The sequence below is a fragment of the Drosophila simulans genome, chromosome 3R (assembly GCF_016746395.2).
Source record: "Drosophila simulans strain w501 chromosome 3R, Prin_Dsim_3.1, whole genome shotgun sequence".
Taxonomy (NCBI): Eukaryota; Metazoa; Arthropoda; class Insecta; order Diptera; family Drosophilidae; genus Drosophila; species Drosophila simulans.
In genome coordinates this window covers 5,926,901-5,943,345 of record NC_052523.2, presented here as the reverse complement: position 1 = coordinate 5,943,345, position 16,445 = coordinate 5,926,901, and the positions used below count along the sequence as shown (strand labels likewise).

General features: G+C 43.2%; 2 protein-coding genes across 3 annotated transcripts; both read left to right on the top strand.

Moving 5' to 3' along the window:
* Window positions 1-120: 120 nt before the first annotated feature.
* Window positions 121-1,725, top strand: LOC6727353 (NAD-dependent protein deacetylase Sirt2). Of its 2 annotated transcripts, none has more exons than XM_002102702.4 (4): window positions 121-367; window positions 423-514; window positions 571-667; window positions 723-1,725. In XM_002102702.4, exons 1-4 carry the CDS (start codon window positions 283-285, stop codon window positions 1,607-1,609), a joined length of 1,161 nt encoding a protein of 386 aa, XP_002102738.1. In that variant the 5' UTR covers window positions 121-282; the 3' UTR covers window positions 1,610-1,725. The 2 variants fall into 2 exon arrangements, with proteins under 2 accessions (XP_002102738.1, XP_044779396.1); XM_044923461.1 differs by having other exon boundaries at window positions 556-667.
* Window positions 1,726-10,218: 8,493 nt separating this feature from the next.
* LOC6727352 lies at window positions 10,219-15,677 on the top strand. Its single transcript, XM_016175693.2, has 10 exons — window positions 10,219-10,304; window positions 10,361-10,578; window positions 10,663-10,816; window positions 11,451-11,833; window positions 13,298-13,430; window positions 13,495-13,675; window positions 13,732-13,959; window positions 14,025-14,397; window positions 14,648-14,779; window positions 14,951-15,677. The coding sequence occupies exons 1-10, from the start codon at window positions 10,253-10,255 to the stop codon at window positions 15,149-15,151; spliced, it is 2,055 nt and encodes a 684-aa protein (XP_016033883.1). The 5' UTR covers window positions 10,219-10,252; the 3' UTR covers window positions 15,152-15,677.
* Window positions 15,678-16,445: the final 768 nt, after the last annotated feature.

The following is a 16,445-nucleotide window of genomic DNA, read 5'->3' as shown; positions in this document are numbered from 1 at the left end:
CTTAATTCATGAGCATCTTAAAGTAATTTTAATATTTTGGGTCGCTCGCACAAATTTGTTTTTAAAATCTAAATCTATTAGCAATGAAATTAAAATTCTAGCTTTTTAATAGCTGTTAGTGATATCTTAATCGTTAGCCTAATCCTATCGATAGTTGTCAGAATTTCGGCGTGTTTTGCTTTTTACGTTAAAACAAAACAAAACGCAATATACAGAATTGGGAGAATTCAACAGACTATCCTCAGATTTACTTACTTTCACCGGAAGGTGAATCTGTTTACCATGGGCGACGTCGAAGTAAAGAAGGAGGAACAACCGACGACGACATCGAATTCCTCGTCCAGTGACGACGACGAGGAGGCCCCAGGTGAGTCTAAATAGTTGGGTCTTTACTGTCACTCATTAAATGAATTGAATTGTAGACGACACAATGGATAAGGTTCGACGCTTCTTTGCAAACACTCTACATCTCGGCGGCTCCACGGACACAAAGGAGGAAGTTAAAGTGGAGAAGGTAAGCGGAGCACCCGATAATTTGATTATCATATTGATTAGATCGCAAATTTGCAGATTATTCCAGATTTGTCTTTTGACGGCTTTGCCGAACATTGGCGTGTGCATGGATTCCGCAAGATTGTGACCATGGTGGGAGCCGGCATATCCACATGTGGGTACAATCTATATATCACTGTAGAATCTTACTAATATAATGCCATTCCTAGCTGCTGGTATTCCGGACTTCAGATCCCCAGGTTCCGGGCTATACAGCAATCTGAAGAAGTACGCGCTGCCACATCCCACGGCCATATTCGATCTGGACTACTTTGAAAAGAATCCGGCGCCGTTCTTTGCACTGGCCAAGGAACTGTACCCTGGATCCTTTATTCCCACGCCTGCTCACTACTTTATCCGGTTGCTGAACGACAAGGGACTGTTGCAGCGCCACTACACCCAGAACATAGACACGCTAGACCGGCTTACTGGTCTGCCCGAGGACAAGATCATCGAGGCCCATGGCAGCTTCCACACCAACCACTGCATTAAGTGCCGCAAGGAGTACGACATGGACTGGATGAAGGCGGAGATCTTCGCCGATCGTCTGCCCAAATGCCAAAAGTGTAAAGGCGTTGTTAAACCAGACATTGTTTTCTTTGGCGAAAACCTGCCAAAGAGATTTTACTCCAGTCCTGACGAGGATTTCGAGGATTGCGATTTGCTGATCATCATGGGCACATCGTTGGAAGTACAGCCGTTTGCTTCACTGGTGTGGAGACCAGGACCACGTTGTATTCGCCTCTTGATTAATCGCGATGCAGTGGGTCAGGCCAGCAGTGCGCTCTTTATGGATCCCAACACGCGATCGCTACTCTTCGATAAGCCCAATAACACAAGGGATGTGGCCTTTCTGGGCGACTGTGATGCTGGTGTAATGGCTCTGGCCAAAGCCTTGGGCTGGGATAAAGACCTGGAGCAGCTAATTACCAGTGAACGGAGGAAACTGAGCGGCAGCCAGAAAAGCGAGGAGCTGCAGCAAGACAAAGAGAAACCGCAATCGAACCCGGATGGGGTGACTTCGGGCAATCGGGACAAGAAGGATGCTTCGCTTTAGACCCTGAGATTAGTTAGTAGCATCCGTAGTTAATTTGTAGTTGAATTGTGCAATTTGTTTACATGTGGATTACGTGTATAAAGCGGACCATGCCATGTGCAGGCATTGCTGGCTAATACCGCGCGCTTTCTTTCTCCTCCGTTTCCGGCATTCAATTATTCAAGTGCCATTTGTGAGCCATTAGCGTGTCCCTTTTGGCCGGGCCACCATAAACCGCAAAAACTGATTGAGTTGCTCTGCCGTTTCCGGCGCACAAAAAGCAGCAAACCGCCAACAAAGGTTAACTCTCGACATGTTTCTGTTTCGTTTTCTGTTCTGATCCGGGCTTGGCTACGGATTTGGATGCTGCCCTGTTGGTGTTGGTGCTGATGCTGATTTCGATTCAGTTACGGCTGCCCAGCCCCTCGACATGGCTCGACCGCTGCTGTGGGCGTGGCATGTGGCATTCTAACTGCCTGTTTGTGTGGCTTACACGGATGCTGCTCCTGCTCCTGCTCCTCCTGCTGCTGCTGCATCAACTTAATGACTCGCAATCTGTCCTGCAGAAGCACACACGCACAAAGCGAAAGAGACACACACGGTAGCCCGGTAATGAAGCTTCTGCGGTGAATTGGCCAATAGAAAATACGTACGGGCAGGACTAATTAAAACCAAGCTCGCAATCGGGCCAGCGGGTACCTCCTGCCGGGGCGCACAACCGGATATTGTTAATCGTTGACAGGGGCGACGGTTCGGAGGTGGCTGCATCGGATGATGGGAGGCATCCCGGCCTGTCAACTTCGGGACATGAATGGCTGCAGATGCATTAGGAAATCAAATGCAGCCACGGAAATATTGATAGCCACACAATTTGTTGCAGTTCCAGCTGCCACTGCTGCTGCCACTGGAATTGCACTTGCTTTTGGCCCAAAACTTTGGCAATTAAAGCTAATGGCCTAAGATCTTGTCTATTTGCAATTTTGCCAAGTGTTGCCTTCTCAGCGAATGTTTTGCTGCACTAAAAAAAATTATTTTAAATTTAATCAAATAAATATTAGCTAATCCCTTTACGTTATTAAATAGCACACAAGGAATTAAATTTAAGATCAGTTTAAAACTTACAAATTAATTACACGAACAAGTAATATTCAAAGTAACTATTGTGCTTATAAAGCTTTTTACATCGATTTTTAATCAAGGTTTAAGTAATTGAATTTTCATAATATTATCCTTTTTACTAGGATGTGAAAAAATATTAAGATTTCATTGTTGTATAATTGTTGTTGTTGTATAATTATAATTATTGTATAATTAAAAATATGTCTTTTGTAAGGCATTAGCTATATCAATTTGTTAAAATTAAAACATAACTGGAAAACATTTCATCTTTTTATAACATTTGGATCCTCTACCGTAGCAATTAGGTTCTCCTAAACTTTTTGTCAGTGTCTCGGCCCACTCAGTCAAAATTGAGTCAAGTTGGCTCAATATTAACTTGACTTTCACCCCTCCTTGCGCGAAATGCGGAACGCCATTAAGTGCACTCCATACACACGCCATTGAGGAAGCCGGGCTTGTGGTAACCGAGGGAAGGGGCAGGTCATATTTGAGTGAGCATGTTTCATATTTGTAATCAAAATGCGATGCTTGCGAATCAGACCCCAGCTCCACCCATCACCACCCACTCGCTGCGAGCCTGTTCATCAATGGCATTGAAAGAAAGGCGGGGGGTTGATGAAATCGTGGACATTCCACGATGTCATCAGCGGCAGCTGCGCTCGCGCTTTGATATTGAATTCTTGACATGATTGTGTGGCGCACAGCTTGGCCGGGAATTGATTGAGCGCCCAAACAGAGAACCCAGTTTGAAGGAGGCCAATAACTCAGACGGGGCTAATAAAGCTGGGATCGCCATTGATTGTTAGGCTCTGGCCACAAACAAATTTAATGGTCGTTTACTCTAAAACACATGCGTGGTTATCGTAGCACAATCTTTATGAATATTTTATTATTTCTTTAATAAAAAGAAAGCAGAAGGAACCGCCACGGCAGCTGCCAAATGCCGTCCTCAAAACGCAATTTGTGTCAATAAATGTGGGAACAAGCGAGTGAGTTTTTATGAGGGGATTGCGCACAGCGTGGGACAAGATAATAGGTTCTAAGAATGTTCCTCACGCAATTTACAAATAGTCAAATTTCAATTTGGTTATGGTTTATTATTCCGAAAATATTACAGAAGCTTAAAAAATACGATTGAATACTTTAAAAAACTTTCAAAAAACTTCTAATTAAGAACAATGCTTTTTTATTACAGAAACTAATACCAAAACGATATTGATAACAAACATATATCTATCTTACTAAAAGATAGTATGTTAAAATTATTCTAATCGTTATATATATTCCAATTCAAAAGATTGGATAAAGGATAAACTAATTTCGCAAAAATAATATCCAGCTAGTAACTGAACCAAATACTAAACGGTAGGGACCTATATTAATAAGGACCTCCTTTCAAAGTACGAAAGAAAATACTAAAAAGTGTGCCCAGTGCTGTGTGTGAAGCATGCTAGCATAGAACATCCCTGAATAATCAGCAGCAGTAGCCGAAGCTTCGCATAATCGTCATAATCATTTTATGTGCATGTTGTGTGGCATACTTTTGTGCGCATAAATTTTTATTCACGTCTTTGTCAACAAAATTCGCCGAAAACGATTGAGTGTGTGGGTGGGTGGGCTTGTTTGGGAGTGTGTGTGTGGCGCACCCAACCCACACACATGTAATATTAAAGTGCGATTTGAAATGCCGCTTGCCGCACGGATCCAAATTGGCGGTTTTCGTGGCTCCAAATGAGCTGCGGTGGGGCTGGCATGTATAAAATAAATTTCCGCTGCGGTCCCCACAATCCGCCAATTGATGTACACAGATGTAGATATGATGAACAATAAACAGAATGCGAGTCCAATCGAGTGGTTGGCCAAATAGAATTATACTCAAAATCGCAGCCATCATATTTCTTACCAAGGCCTTTCGAGGGCGGCAAAACAAAACGAGTTTAGGGATTGCCATTAATGAAGTGTAACGAATTGGAAAACCAAATATTTCGTATTGATTTCGCTGGTTTTTGGGACCGCAGGATGCATTGATTTGGCGCAGCGGCAAAAACGGGTCCATGGCCAATTGATTGGCCAAAGCCAATCTTCAATGAATAAATGAACGGATACGAATGCGGACCGGGATGGGGCTGTACCATATGTGGTCGGAGCAGGATTTTGTGTCCGTCAGGTGCATTGTCGAGTGCATTTAATTGTGGCCCAGGACGCACAGAGCACGCCGACAAAAGGATTTGGCCAGGATGTCCCTGCAACGGCAGGAAAAACGGCTCAAACAAATAGAAAGAGAGAAAATGATTTACCCAAAACGTTTGGCAGTGGGCAATATTTTTCTCTTTTCTCAATTTTTTGGTCGCTTTTCCGTTTGCCAGGCGTTTTGTTTTCGGTTCGATTTGGTTGGCCATCGGTTTTTGTGGTTAATTGAAATTTTTCATTTGGCCCGTTTTGGCCATCGCCTCGGCGGCCTTAAATTCATTTTGAATTGTTAGTTCTAAGCCCCGGGAAATTCCCGGGCGAGTTCACAGCCTGCGCCAAAATATGCAATAAATTTGCAAAAGCACAGCGACAACAAAACTCTTTTCTGTCACTGGATTATGTAATTGCATATATGGAGCCATATATTTAAATTCGCACAGATAGCGAACGCATCGATTGGCAAAAAACAATTATCAATATTTAATTCGTTGGCGGTTTTTGTGGTCGGCAAATGCTAATGAAATATGAAAATCTGTTAGGGCTTAAAGCAATAACCACCCGTTCCAACTCAGCCAACTAGCCAAGTCAAGGATGCTGCATTAGCATGCAGCTAGGCAGCGAAGAGCCAGTTAAAATTAAATTCATTTAATTAAAGTTATAATTTCACACAACAGAATGGCAGGGGGAAAATCCATTTAGAGCGTGAAAGAAACTTGCATTTTGCGAAACATTTCCTTAGTTCGTTTCCTTCACTTCACCTGCGTTCCTCTGCGCGCAGGATGTGTCCGGGCACCTGACCAACTTGCACAGCCCCTTATCCTTATCGTCCTGGCCCGGCCCCGACATTGGTAATTTAGAGAAAATTCTGGCCAAGAGGCGATAACGGGCACAAGAGGGGCACAGGAATTTTGTACTCGTTACTTGTATTGCCTTTTCGATTTGCACTTTACACGCTTTCATTACACTTCGTTTCCGTAGCTGGGAAAACGGCTGCGAGCGGGGCAAGATGGAAATACTTGACCCGAAACCGTTGCATTGTTAGCATTTAAACTGTTTCTTTGCCGTTGCGCTTCACTTGAACTGCACTCTCGAGAGATACAGAGACAGTGGAGCTTCGACAAGTAGACCTTCTTGCTTCGAAATATTTCAACTTGGATTTCCTAATCATTCTTTGTCATCAATTATTACAAATTTGATGTTTTACAACCTTATAAAATACATATAAATAATTTATAAGAGTGTCTATGAGTATGAAGCAATGGACCAAAACTCACAAATTAATTTAAGATACCTTTAAACTTATTAGAATCAAACGTTTTGGCTTAGTAATTTGAATTGAAATAATATCAATCAGCTACTATTACTGATCACTTAAACAGATTATGTTTCGAAGTGATACAAATTCGCAGACCAAAGGTCTTAAGCCTTATCACACTTGAGTGGCCTATTAAGTGGGGTTCCACTGTAGCTAGACGGAGGATTTGGCAAGTGAATGGGCGGTATTATCTAAATACCCAACAGCAACATTTTGCAGCTGCAGCCTCATAATCATCGACAGCCGAATCATCGCAACGAGCACTCATCTTAACGTCAGTGGAAATGATTGCTGCCCCCGGAAAATGCCACCCACTTTGGCAGCAACCGACATGCTGCCTTGACACTTTAAGCTGCAATTTCGTTAAAATATTTCCAATCGATTTCGTTGGTTTATCGCCAAGTTTATTTCCACTTTCTTGTTGTTTGCCAGTTGTTCTACCCGCCTGCTGCCTGCTGCTTGCTGCCCCCCGTTGCCCCTCCAAAGTGCAGCACATTTTCCTTTTCCACTCTGCCAGATCTTACGGAAATGAAATGTGTTTCTATTTTAGTTTCACAAGCTTTATTTTTTTGTTCGAGGAGTGTGTGTGTGCATTTACACGCTCGAGTGTTTGCCTCAAACTCGAAGAAGAGGTTTTGGCAAATACAAAATAGCAAAAAATGAAAATGAAAAACCAAAAAATTGAAAATGCGGAAGAAGAAAACGGAGACTGCCTCTTCGGTTTATTTACAAATCATGAAAAAATTGCAATTTGCAATACCCTGAAAATGGCAAACACAAATATGTGGCGAACTCCAGGGGGCCTGGCCTCGGCCAAATGGCAAATGGCAAATGTTTGCACAAACTTTCCAGTCCCCGCCCACTCATCACATTTCTGCAGTGGCAATCTGCATAATTGTGCGGCAACCAAATGTTGCTGGGAAAACATTTTCCACCTAGCACACGCAGCAGCAAATGAGGTTTTCAAGGACAGCGACTACTGCTAATGCGCTGGTGTAGGAAAACCGATGTCCTGGCTAATTACCATGCAAATATTTACACATTTCCATGGACTGACAGAGGAATCTTGCCGAGCTTGTCGGATGCTTGTCAGATACCGTCAGATGTCACAAATGGTTATCAAGCATACGCAGTGTGTGCCGAGCACTTGATGAGCTGTGCGTAATTGTTTCTGACTCGGGCACTGAGTTCCCAGCAGGTGACAGATTGTGAATGCATTCATTCCAAAGCAATAGATCTGTGGGAGTTTGGAAATCCCACTGCTATTGGACTACATGGAAAAATTATATATTAATGGAACAAAGAAAATTCGAATAACAAATCAAATTAGGTTATAAATATATTTCGTAGTAATTGCTAAAAGAAACGAGAAATTCTGCAGATTATAAGCATGTTATGCTCAAAATGGTTTGGAAATCAGAATGGAATATATACTAAGGGTTGCGTATTCCTTTTCATTGTTAACCAGAGAATAAAGCATACGCCATGTATGCTGGCCATTAATTTGTGACAACCAACAGCTCGATTCTGTTGTTTCATTTTCAAATATATTTAAGTTCCAGATATCCTTTGGCACATTAAATTTCTCTCGAATCGTTTCTGGCTCAGCCGCAATTATTGATCACATCGCATTGTTAGTCAGCTGAGCGAGTGAAAGTCGCGAAGAGGGAAAACTCATTTGCATGGCTTATTCCCTTCGCAGCTCGAGCTGCCATGGGCCATAATGAAGTGGCACGATTTACGCCGGAGCCTTCATGTTGCCATTGTTTAGTTGGCTGCCAAGGACTTCAAGGACATCGCCTTGTTTCGCTATTCATTAAGGCAGCTGCTGGCCTTGATTGACGCGCCCCACTCGCGTTCGCCATTATTATTATTATTTAAATGTAAATAGGGGGGTATGAAAAAATACGATCGTATGCCTGTATGTGCCCCATGCTCGTACTTGCGAATAATTTGGCTTTAACATTGCCGGCCATTTAAAGTTCTTTATGCGGCGAGCACTTTTCATTAGCATGCAAGTGCAATTCGGTCTAGGCAAATTGCCCGCCAGCAGGCACCAGATGAAAGCATAACACACAACTCTAAGCCACAGCTTGCAGAGGAGGAAAAGAATTTAAAAAACTTTAGCTAAAAATGCGCCACGCACTCCTCACTCATACATACGTACGAATGGACGGCCAGCCGTAAACCTTTTCGGTTCTTGGCCATATGTTGCCGCTGTGTTGGCCACTCCTGCAGCTTGTGGGCCACATTGCGGTCGGTTTGCTGGTCAGCAAGCCCGCCTGCGGTTCCTGCGCCCGTCCCGCTCCGCCAAGTGATACCATTGGCAATGGCTGCGTGTGCTTGCGTGTGTGAGGCGTGTAAATTCCATTTCTGCGGACAGACACGCACGCACACAGACAAGCACGTAATCGCACAAATCTGCATTTGCGTCTTGATTAGTGTTGCATACTTCAAGGAGCTGCGAATTCGGTGAAGTTTTTAGTGCTACTTGAGGTTTTGCTTGCGCAATTGAATGTAACAAATCACTAAATCATTACCTTTAGCAAGGGTAACTACATAAGTTAGTTTCTACTTTATTGAGGGACCAGTTATTTCATTAAAATATCCATGGTTTCGTTACATTTACCAATTATTCGAAAATGCATTAAACAACAATAATCTTGGGTACCAACTTTGAAATTGCTTTAACTTTTGGTTTTATGAACCCCGAAATCCAACGCTAATTTCATAACGTGACTTCCGAAGTAAAACTTTAATCACTTTATCAAACCGTCGCCTCGTTCGCTTTATTGCCACCCCGCAAAGCGTTTGAGAAGATAAATATCGGTTCATGGATTTTTAATGCCAATGACTTTCGAGTAACTCGGTCTGGGGTAACATACCGCTTGAGTGTTTAATTGCCCTTCAGTGCCGAGCCATGAGTGTGGATCTCTGGGTAGGGATGCTATGATTTCTTTTTTTACGATTTTCGGGGGGATCCCAGCAGGTTGTCGAGGCAATAAAATCGCCGCCTGCTGTGCACTCAAATGACCAGGAGCCGGACCAGAAGCAGAAGCACAGCCCTGATTCCCCTGGCTCTGCGTCCTTGGTTCAATGGCACGGCGGAGTCTCCATCGGGCTCTCTTTTGGCTCGCCAGGAGCAAATCCCTTAATCTGTCTTTCAATTTCAAATAACCCAATGGTTAAGCACTCGCAACACTCGCACATTCACTGCCGCAGTGCCACACTGCCTGTCTCGACTGTCCATTTGTGTTACCACATCGGCAATGGCGGCGACTCGTCCTGTCGTCCTGTGTCTCCACAGTCTCCCCCCTTAACCCCTCACGGCCAACAGAATTTGCTGGCAGACCAATTGAATTGTTTCAATTGACACTTGGCCTGGTCCCGGCTCAGTTTCTGTCGACTGTGGATCTGTGGACCTTTAGCTTCGTTTCGGGCTTTGTTCGCTTTCATAATGAAAGTCAGTCGTTTGGCCGCATTGTTGTCGCTAATTTGTGGGACCGCTAATTGGCCCACAGCCAGGGGTTAACCCAGATCACTGCGAGAAATGGGGAACAGAATGGAAACCAAATGCAATTCGTGCATAGTCTCAGCTCGTGGCAATCTCAGCTTAGTTTTTATTCATATGATATAAATTTGAATAAAAATATATGTCAGTGCACTTCGAACTTTGGAACTTTATTCTATTACCCAGCTTACTCTTTTACCATTATCCTTTGGCCGAAAGATGCTTTATCATATACGTATATTTAAGTTTTACTAAACTGAGGCTTTCCGCTTGACTTACCCGAGGCAGCCATAGTCAAGTTCTTGTTTGTTTACTGAATTATGCAAATATCGTAATGTGGTGTGTGCGTTTCATTAGGCTAATGACTAAGCAAATACTGCCCGTTTCCAGTTTGCGATGATAGGACCTATCGTAGGTTTTCAATTACAGTACGAGTTAAAATCAATTTAAGGGTCAATCGAAGCGGTCATTAAAAGCCAGTCGTATAAAAGCATGAAATCTTGGAAAATGGAATCAAAAGGCAGTCGAGATGTTGTTGCAACCGCTGGTGATGCATTTAAGCCGATTGCTTCGGCTTATAGGTAAGGCAACACACCGCCTTAGACTTTCCAGCCAACTTAAGCCAATTCCATTCTAGTCGGTCAATACTTTGCTGAACTTCCATCGATTTTGATTGTCTACAATAACTCGGCCTCCACAACTCCCCTTCAGCTGGAGTATTTAAGTGCCTTGGAATTAGTTCTTCGGGAATTGAGCCAGCCAATTAGGCTGCAATGGATTAATGTGGCATTCTTGACGGATTTGAAGGATCTGGAGGATCAAGTTATGGGTGCTCTGAATAGCAGCGTCACTGAGGTAAGTTTTTGATTCTAACGCTACTTACAATCCTTTGCAATTTATTAATGTTAATGTAATGTTTATTGTGGCTTTCTTATTTAGGGATTCATTACGATCTTATCGCAGACGCAGCACTTTATTCACGCCCGATACTACGCCACTCGCAATGCAAATGTGCGACTCAAGGACAAGCGATATTTGTTCCTGTGCGAGGACGAAAGCCCTGCGGAGTTGCTCTACCTGGATATACTGCAGTGTGAGTACGGTTTATAGTTGCTCATAAAGACACTATGAATAAGCCGTTTCAATTGAGTGTTCCTGTCATGTTCCACGCGGTTCATGCTACCCCGTCAGCATCAATTTATTAGCTAAAGCGGTGGCTTTCCGCCACCTCCCTGGGGGCGTGGCAAAACAACTCAAACTGGAAAAGTTTCCTTTGGGCCGCCAACGAGCGGCGAGCCTCGCGTAAACATGGTGGTGAAACAGCCGCAGGACATTCGTGGCCAGTTGATCAAACTTCAGCACTTGACAATAATTTCAACACTCCACAGTGCCGTGTTCGATTGTAAACTTGGGCAATTTGGACAAGGAGCGTTGATTTGTTCATTGTTTTCTGACTGGCTGACTGGTTATCACATTCACTGGATTAATCGAGAATGAAATGTGGTCTTCAGACACAAACACTTATACTTACACCATTCAGATAGATCTGAAATAAGGCAGATTTATATACTTATAATTTATATACTTCTAAATAATACCTTAATACTAGGTAAACCTTATTCGATATCTTTCAATTTCTAAAAGAAATTTGTGTTCTTTTTTATATCCCCTGCCCGATTGTTTTTTCTGCTTGTCCGACATCGGGAAATCGCTGTAATGCGCTTTAGTCTACCCTCACCATCTGATGGTCCGCCCTGGAACGAAAACAGAGGCAGGAGCAGTGCCAACAGGACCCACAACAGGACCCCAACCAGAGGACCCCAGGCGCGGAGGAGGCGCATCGGTAAACACGAGAAACAAGGATGACGGCGAAGGAGGAGCAGGAACCAAAACCATTTCGTTCTACCGCGACATCAATTTCGAGCTGTGGACACAAAAGTTTGTCGGTGCCGTTGGTAATTTGGATGCCCTGCTCCTGGACGCATTCTTGCCGAACGAAACTTTTGCAAACCGGGTCGAACTTTATCCCAACAAGCTGCTCAATCTGCAGCGCCGCAGCCTGCTCGTTGGCTCCATTACTTATGTCCCATATACGATTACTAATTATGTGGTAAGTAATTGCCGGTTAAGTTTATATTTATCGTTTGTTGTTGCCTATGCAGCACTGAGAGAAATCGCATTCGTTTTATATCGCCAAATTAGTAAAGTAAGGATTAGAAAAATAGTGAGCAATTCTAGGTTACTTTTTAAAAACTTTCTAAACTATAGTAAATTTTAGTTAAATTAAATTAAATTTTAAAAATTATCATTATTGTTTAAAATTTAATTTTGAGTTTTTGCAATTTGTACAAATATGTATTTCGTTGGTAATGTTGTGTAGTTATTTCCCAGAAGGGAAATACAAAGTGGTCAGGTTTTTTTCCGTGCCTTCCTGATGGCCAGCCAGCTTTACCAAAATGCCAGAGATTTGCACGCCAACATTAAGCAAAGCCAATTGGTCGTCCTTGCTCCCATTTACCTCACCCCGCCTCAACCCTCATCAGCTCCCAGAATGTTGAGGACTCCTTATCTTCATCAGGCTCATTCACATCGTTGTCTTTGGATTAGTCGGACTCACTGTGCGAACTCATCGTGAATAAATGTCCAGTGGTGGCCCCATTGGCCAAATTTGTATGTTTGCGTGTATGTGCGAGGATTGTGGGTGTTTGTGTGGGTGCTTAGTTATTTTCTTTTGTTGTCCTTGCGGGCAACGACTTCGGCAACTAAAATGTAAGCACATGTTGTGCTGCGGTGCCTAGTCCGTGGTAATCACTGCTGGGAGTTGTCAGGACTCGTCTCTATGAATTTTCCAAGCGCAAAAGGCACTGTATCTGTAAAACTGCGAAAAATACTATTTAATCTATTTAATTTAAAAATGTAATCAGTCGTATGCTTAGGAATTTTTACACCTAAAATTCCATTTATATTTGTATTACTTTGATTGTTAATTATATTATTGAGTGACTATTATTATTTTAGAAAATACTTATCAGTAACTCAATTACAACATTACCATCTAATCTTGTTCAGGTATTTTTTCAGACTGAGTACTTATCCCTGTTATCCCATTGTTACCACAGAAAGGACAAAAAAGAAAGGAGCTTTTGTTGTCATTTGGCAAAAGTTTTGTTCGCACTCAATTGTTTGCCTTAAGGACATTTGCACATTTGTAAACACACGCACGCCCAGCCAAACACAAACACCAACACCAATGCCAGCACTCACACTCACACTTATTCACACTCACGGATAGGCAAACAGCCACAAGCATGTGAGTGTGGTTTTGTTTGGGGCTTGGCTTTGGATCCTGCACAGCCCCAACATTGATTTAAATTACGTGTTTCCATTTAATTGCCGCCCGACGAGCCAAGTGTCGATGTCCATTTGAATGCTACTTTGTGTTCCCAACTGGAGAGTGGGTTTGTGCTGGTCTGGAACTGGCAATGGGCGTAGCTCCAACCAGACCATTAACGAAATTAGCAGAGGCACTTGAATTGTCGGTCATAGTTAACCAATAAACGTTAACCCATTGCAGCCCGCTGGCGAGGGCGACGTGGATCCCATCCATCGGCACTTGGCCAACCGTTCGCTCACCTTCGACGGCGCCGAGGCAAATGTGATGAAGACCTTCTGCCAGGTGCACAATTGCCACCTGAGGGTAGAGGCCTGTAAGTCATTGTAATTAATCAAAAATATAAAACATATACATATATAACATGGAATTCGTTACAGATGGAGCCGACAACTGGGGCGGAATTTACGACAATGAATCCAGCGATGGCATGCTGGGGGATATCTACGAGCAGCGCGTGGAGATGGCCATTGGATGCATCTACAATTGGTATGATGGAATCACGGAGACCTCGCACACCATAGCCCGATCTTCCGTGACCATCCTGGGTCCTGCTCCAGCGTGGGTTTCACTTTGTCTAAATGATACCATTAAGTTACATTTAGTTTATGTTTTAGCCCACTACCCAGCTGGCGCACTAATATTATGCCCTTTAATAATCGAACTTGGCTGATGCTTATCTCAACTTTAGTGATTTGCGGCACCTTTTTGTACTTCATGAAGTATGTCAGTTATCGCCTACGGTTTTCTGGAACTCAGGTTAAGTTTCATCATAGCAGAAAGCTCGAGAAATCCATGCTGGATATATTTGCTCTATTTATTCAGCAGCCATCAGCTCCTCTGAGGTAGAACTTAAAAAATAATATTGAATTTTAATTGATTACAATTATTTTTGCCTGCTTCTTTTCAGCTTCGATCGTTTTGCCCCTCGATTTTTCCTTGCCACAATTCTATGTGCCACAATTACTTTGGAGAACATTTACAGTGGGCAGCTCAAGTCGATGCTGACCTTTCCCTTCTACTCCGCCCCCGTGGATACGATCGAGAAATGGGCCCAGTCAGGGTGGAAGTGGTCAGCTCCATCCATTATCTGGGTGCACACGGTGCAGAGTTCCGATCTGGAAACGGAGCAGATTCTGGCCCGGAATTTTGAGGTGCACGACTACAGCTACTTGTCGAATGTCAGTTTCATGCCCAATTATGGATTCGGGATCGAGCGTTTATCCTCGGGATCTCTTTCTGTGGGCGATTATGTGTCTACAGAGGCCTTGGAAAATCGTATTGTAAATATTAAATTTTTCTTATGATTATACTACTCATAGATATGTTAGATTTTATTTTTGATCAGGATCTGTCGATCCTGCAATGTCCGTCAGTCTGTCCGTATGACCGGTCGACAATAATTGGTACCCACAATTTTGGTTGTAGCATTTTTATCCCCCGCACTCTGACATGCTGAGTAAAAGGTATCTGATAGTCGAGGAAATCTACCACAGAGTTATCTCTTGTTTTAAAGTCCGGTTTCTGTTGTAGGTTTTGCATGATGATCTGTATTTTGATTATACGCGAGCTGTTTCGATAAGAGGCTGGATCTTAATGCCTGAACTGAACAAACATATTAGAACCTGTCAGGAAACTGGACTATATTTTCACTGGGAACTAGAGGTAATTATTTGTTCCACTCTAAGAATTTGGCCAACTAGTTCTTCTAAGACGTATATAATTTTATTAGTTAATCATAATAAGATGAAGTTTTTTTAATAAAGCTTACATCTATTCCCCTTTGATTGGAACCCGTAGAAAGGTTACATATTTCATAGTCCTTTTTCCCTTCAGTTCATTGACAAGTACATGGACAAGAAGAAGCAAGAAGTGCTGATGGATCTGGCAAATGGGCACAAGGTCAAGGGAGCTCCCCGGGCATTGGATGTGCGCAACATAGCCGGCGCCCTCTTCGTCCTGGCCTTTGGCGTCGCCTTTGCGGGCTGTGCCCTGGTGGTAGAGTTGCTGATCCACCGAATGGATTTAAGCAAATAATTTGGCCATTAAAATGATGCCCGTTTGCGCAGCCAGTGGAAAGGGAATCACTTCATCCTTGGGTTTGCAGCGCACGTGTCGCAGCAAACATCAAAATCGCATGCTGCACGACACGCGAAAGCCACAAAAACCCCGCATGACTGGGACCTAAAGTGTGGAGTACACTGGGCGAAATGGGGTAAAAAAACGTAGAATTATATTCTTTCAATAGTAGGGATATAGCGTAAAATTTACTTATTCCACTTCAAATTTGTAGATCAATTGCTCATTTTTGTAATTAGATTGCAATCTAAGAAACCATTTGAAGTACTTGGCTACTAATCTTAGTGCTTTTATTAGTCGCTATACTGCGTTTAACCACGTTTAAGATTTTTTCCAGTACGAGTCCTTAATATATAATTCTAGTATTCCTTTGAGGACGAGTTATACCAGTTATTTCTATCACAATTTGTTTTAAGCATATAGAAAAATTATAGACCCTACACCAGAACTAGTGCTAATAAAATATACACCTATATTGCAAAAATGTCCTTTTGCTCAGTTAAATACAAATGTTAGGAAGAATTTCTTTCAGTGATCGCTGGCAGTTCCCATGGCAGAAATATGACGGCAGCTTGCAGCCCGAAATCGACCATTGGCATTGTTGGTCTGGGATGGATAAGCGACACGGCCGAGTGGCCAACTGAAAAGTGAAAAGTGGATGCATCTCCCCGTGAAAGGGAGCTTCGAGCAGTGGACACCGGGATCGGGAGTGGGGCGAACGGGGCTGTGTGGCTCGTTTTGTGGCACTATCTGCTGCACTTGCCACGGAAATGCGGGCGGATTGGGGGATTGTGGACATGCAAGCGGAAAATGACTTCTGCCCTGTATGCTGCGGTAATTGGAAAAGCGTTTAGTGCTAGACGAACGCAATTTCGTCGCCGGCAAACATTTTTAATGATGCCCTTAATTATCGCTGTGGGAAATTATTCATTATCACTAATTTGCCGTAGCTCACACTCGCCACTCGCCACTAGCAAGCACCTGGCCACTTGAAGTTGAAGGTGGAAAATCCTTTAGCCTAGCCAGTTTCCCTCAAGTTCTTATCCATCCATTCTGTTCCACCGCTTCCTGGCCCCCATCTCTCACCTGCATCTGCGAATACGGTGTGTTCGGCTCGTTAACAGCTCGTTTCAAAGCGACAAACAAGCACATCTAGCAAAAAGCCAGCAGTGGCAACTACCACTACTGCATTCACAGACAGTGGTAACAACAAGTTGGCCAACATGGCGGCTGTGTCATTTCCGTTGTCGTT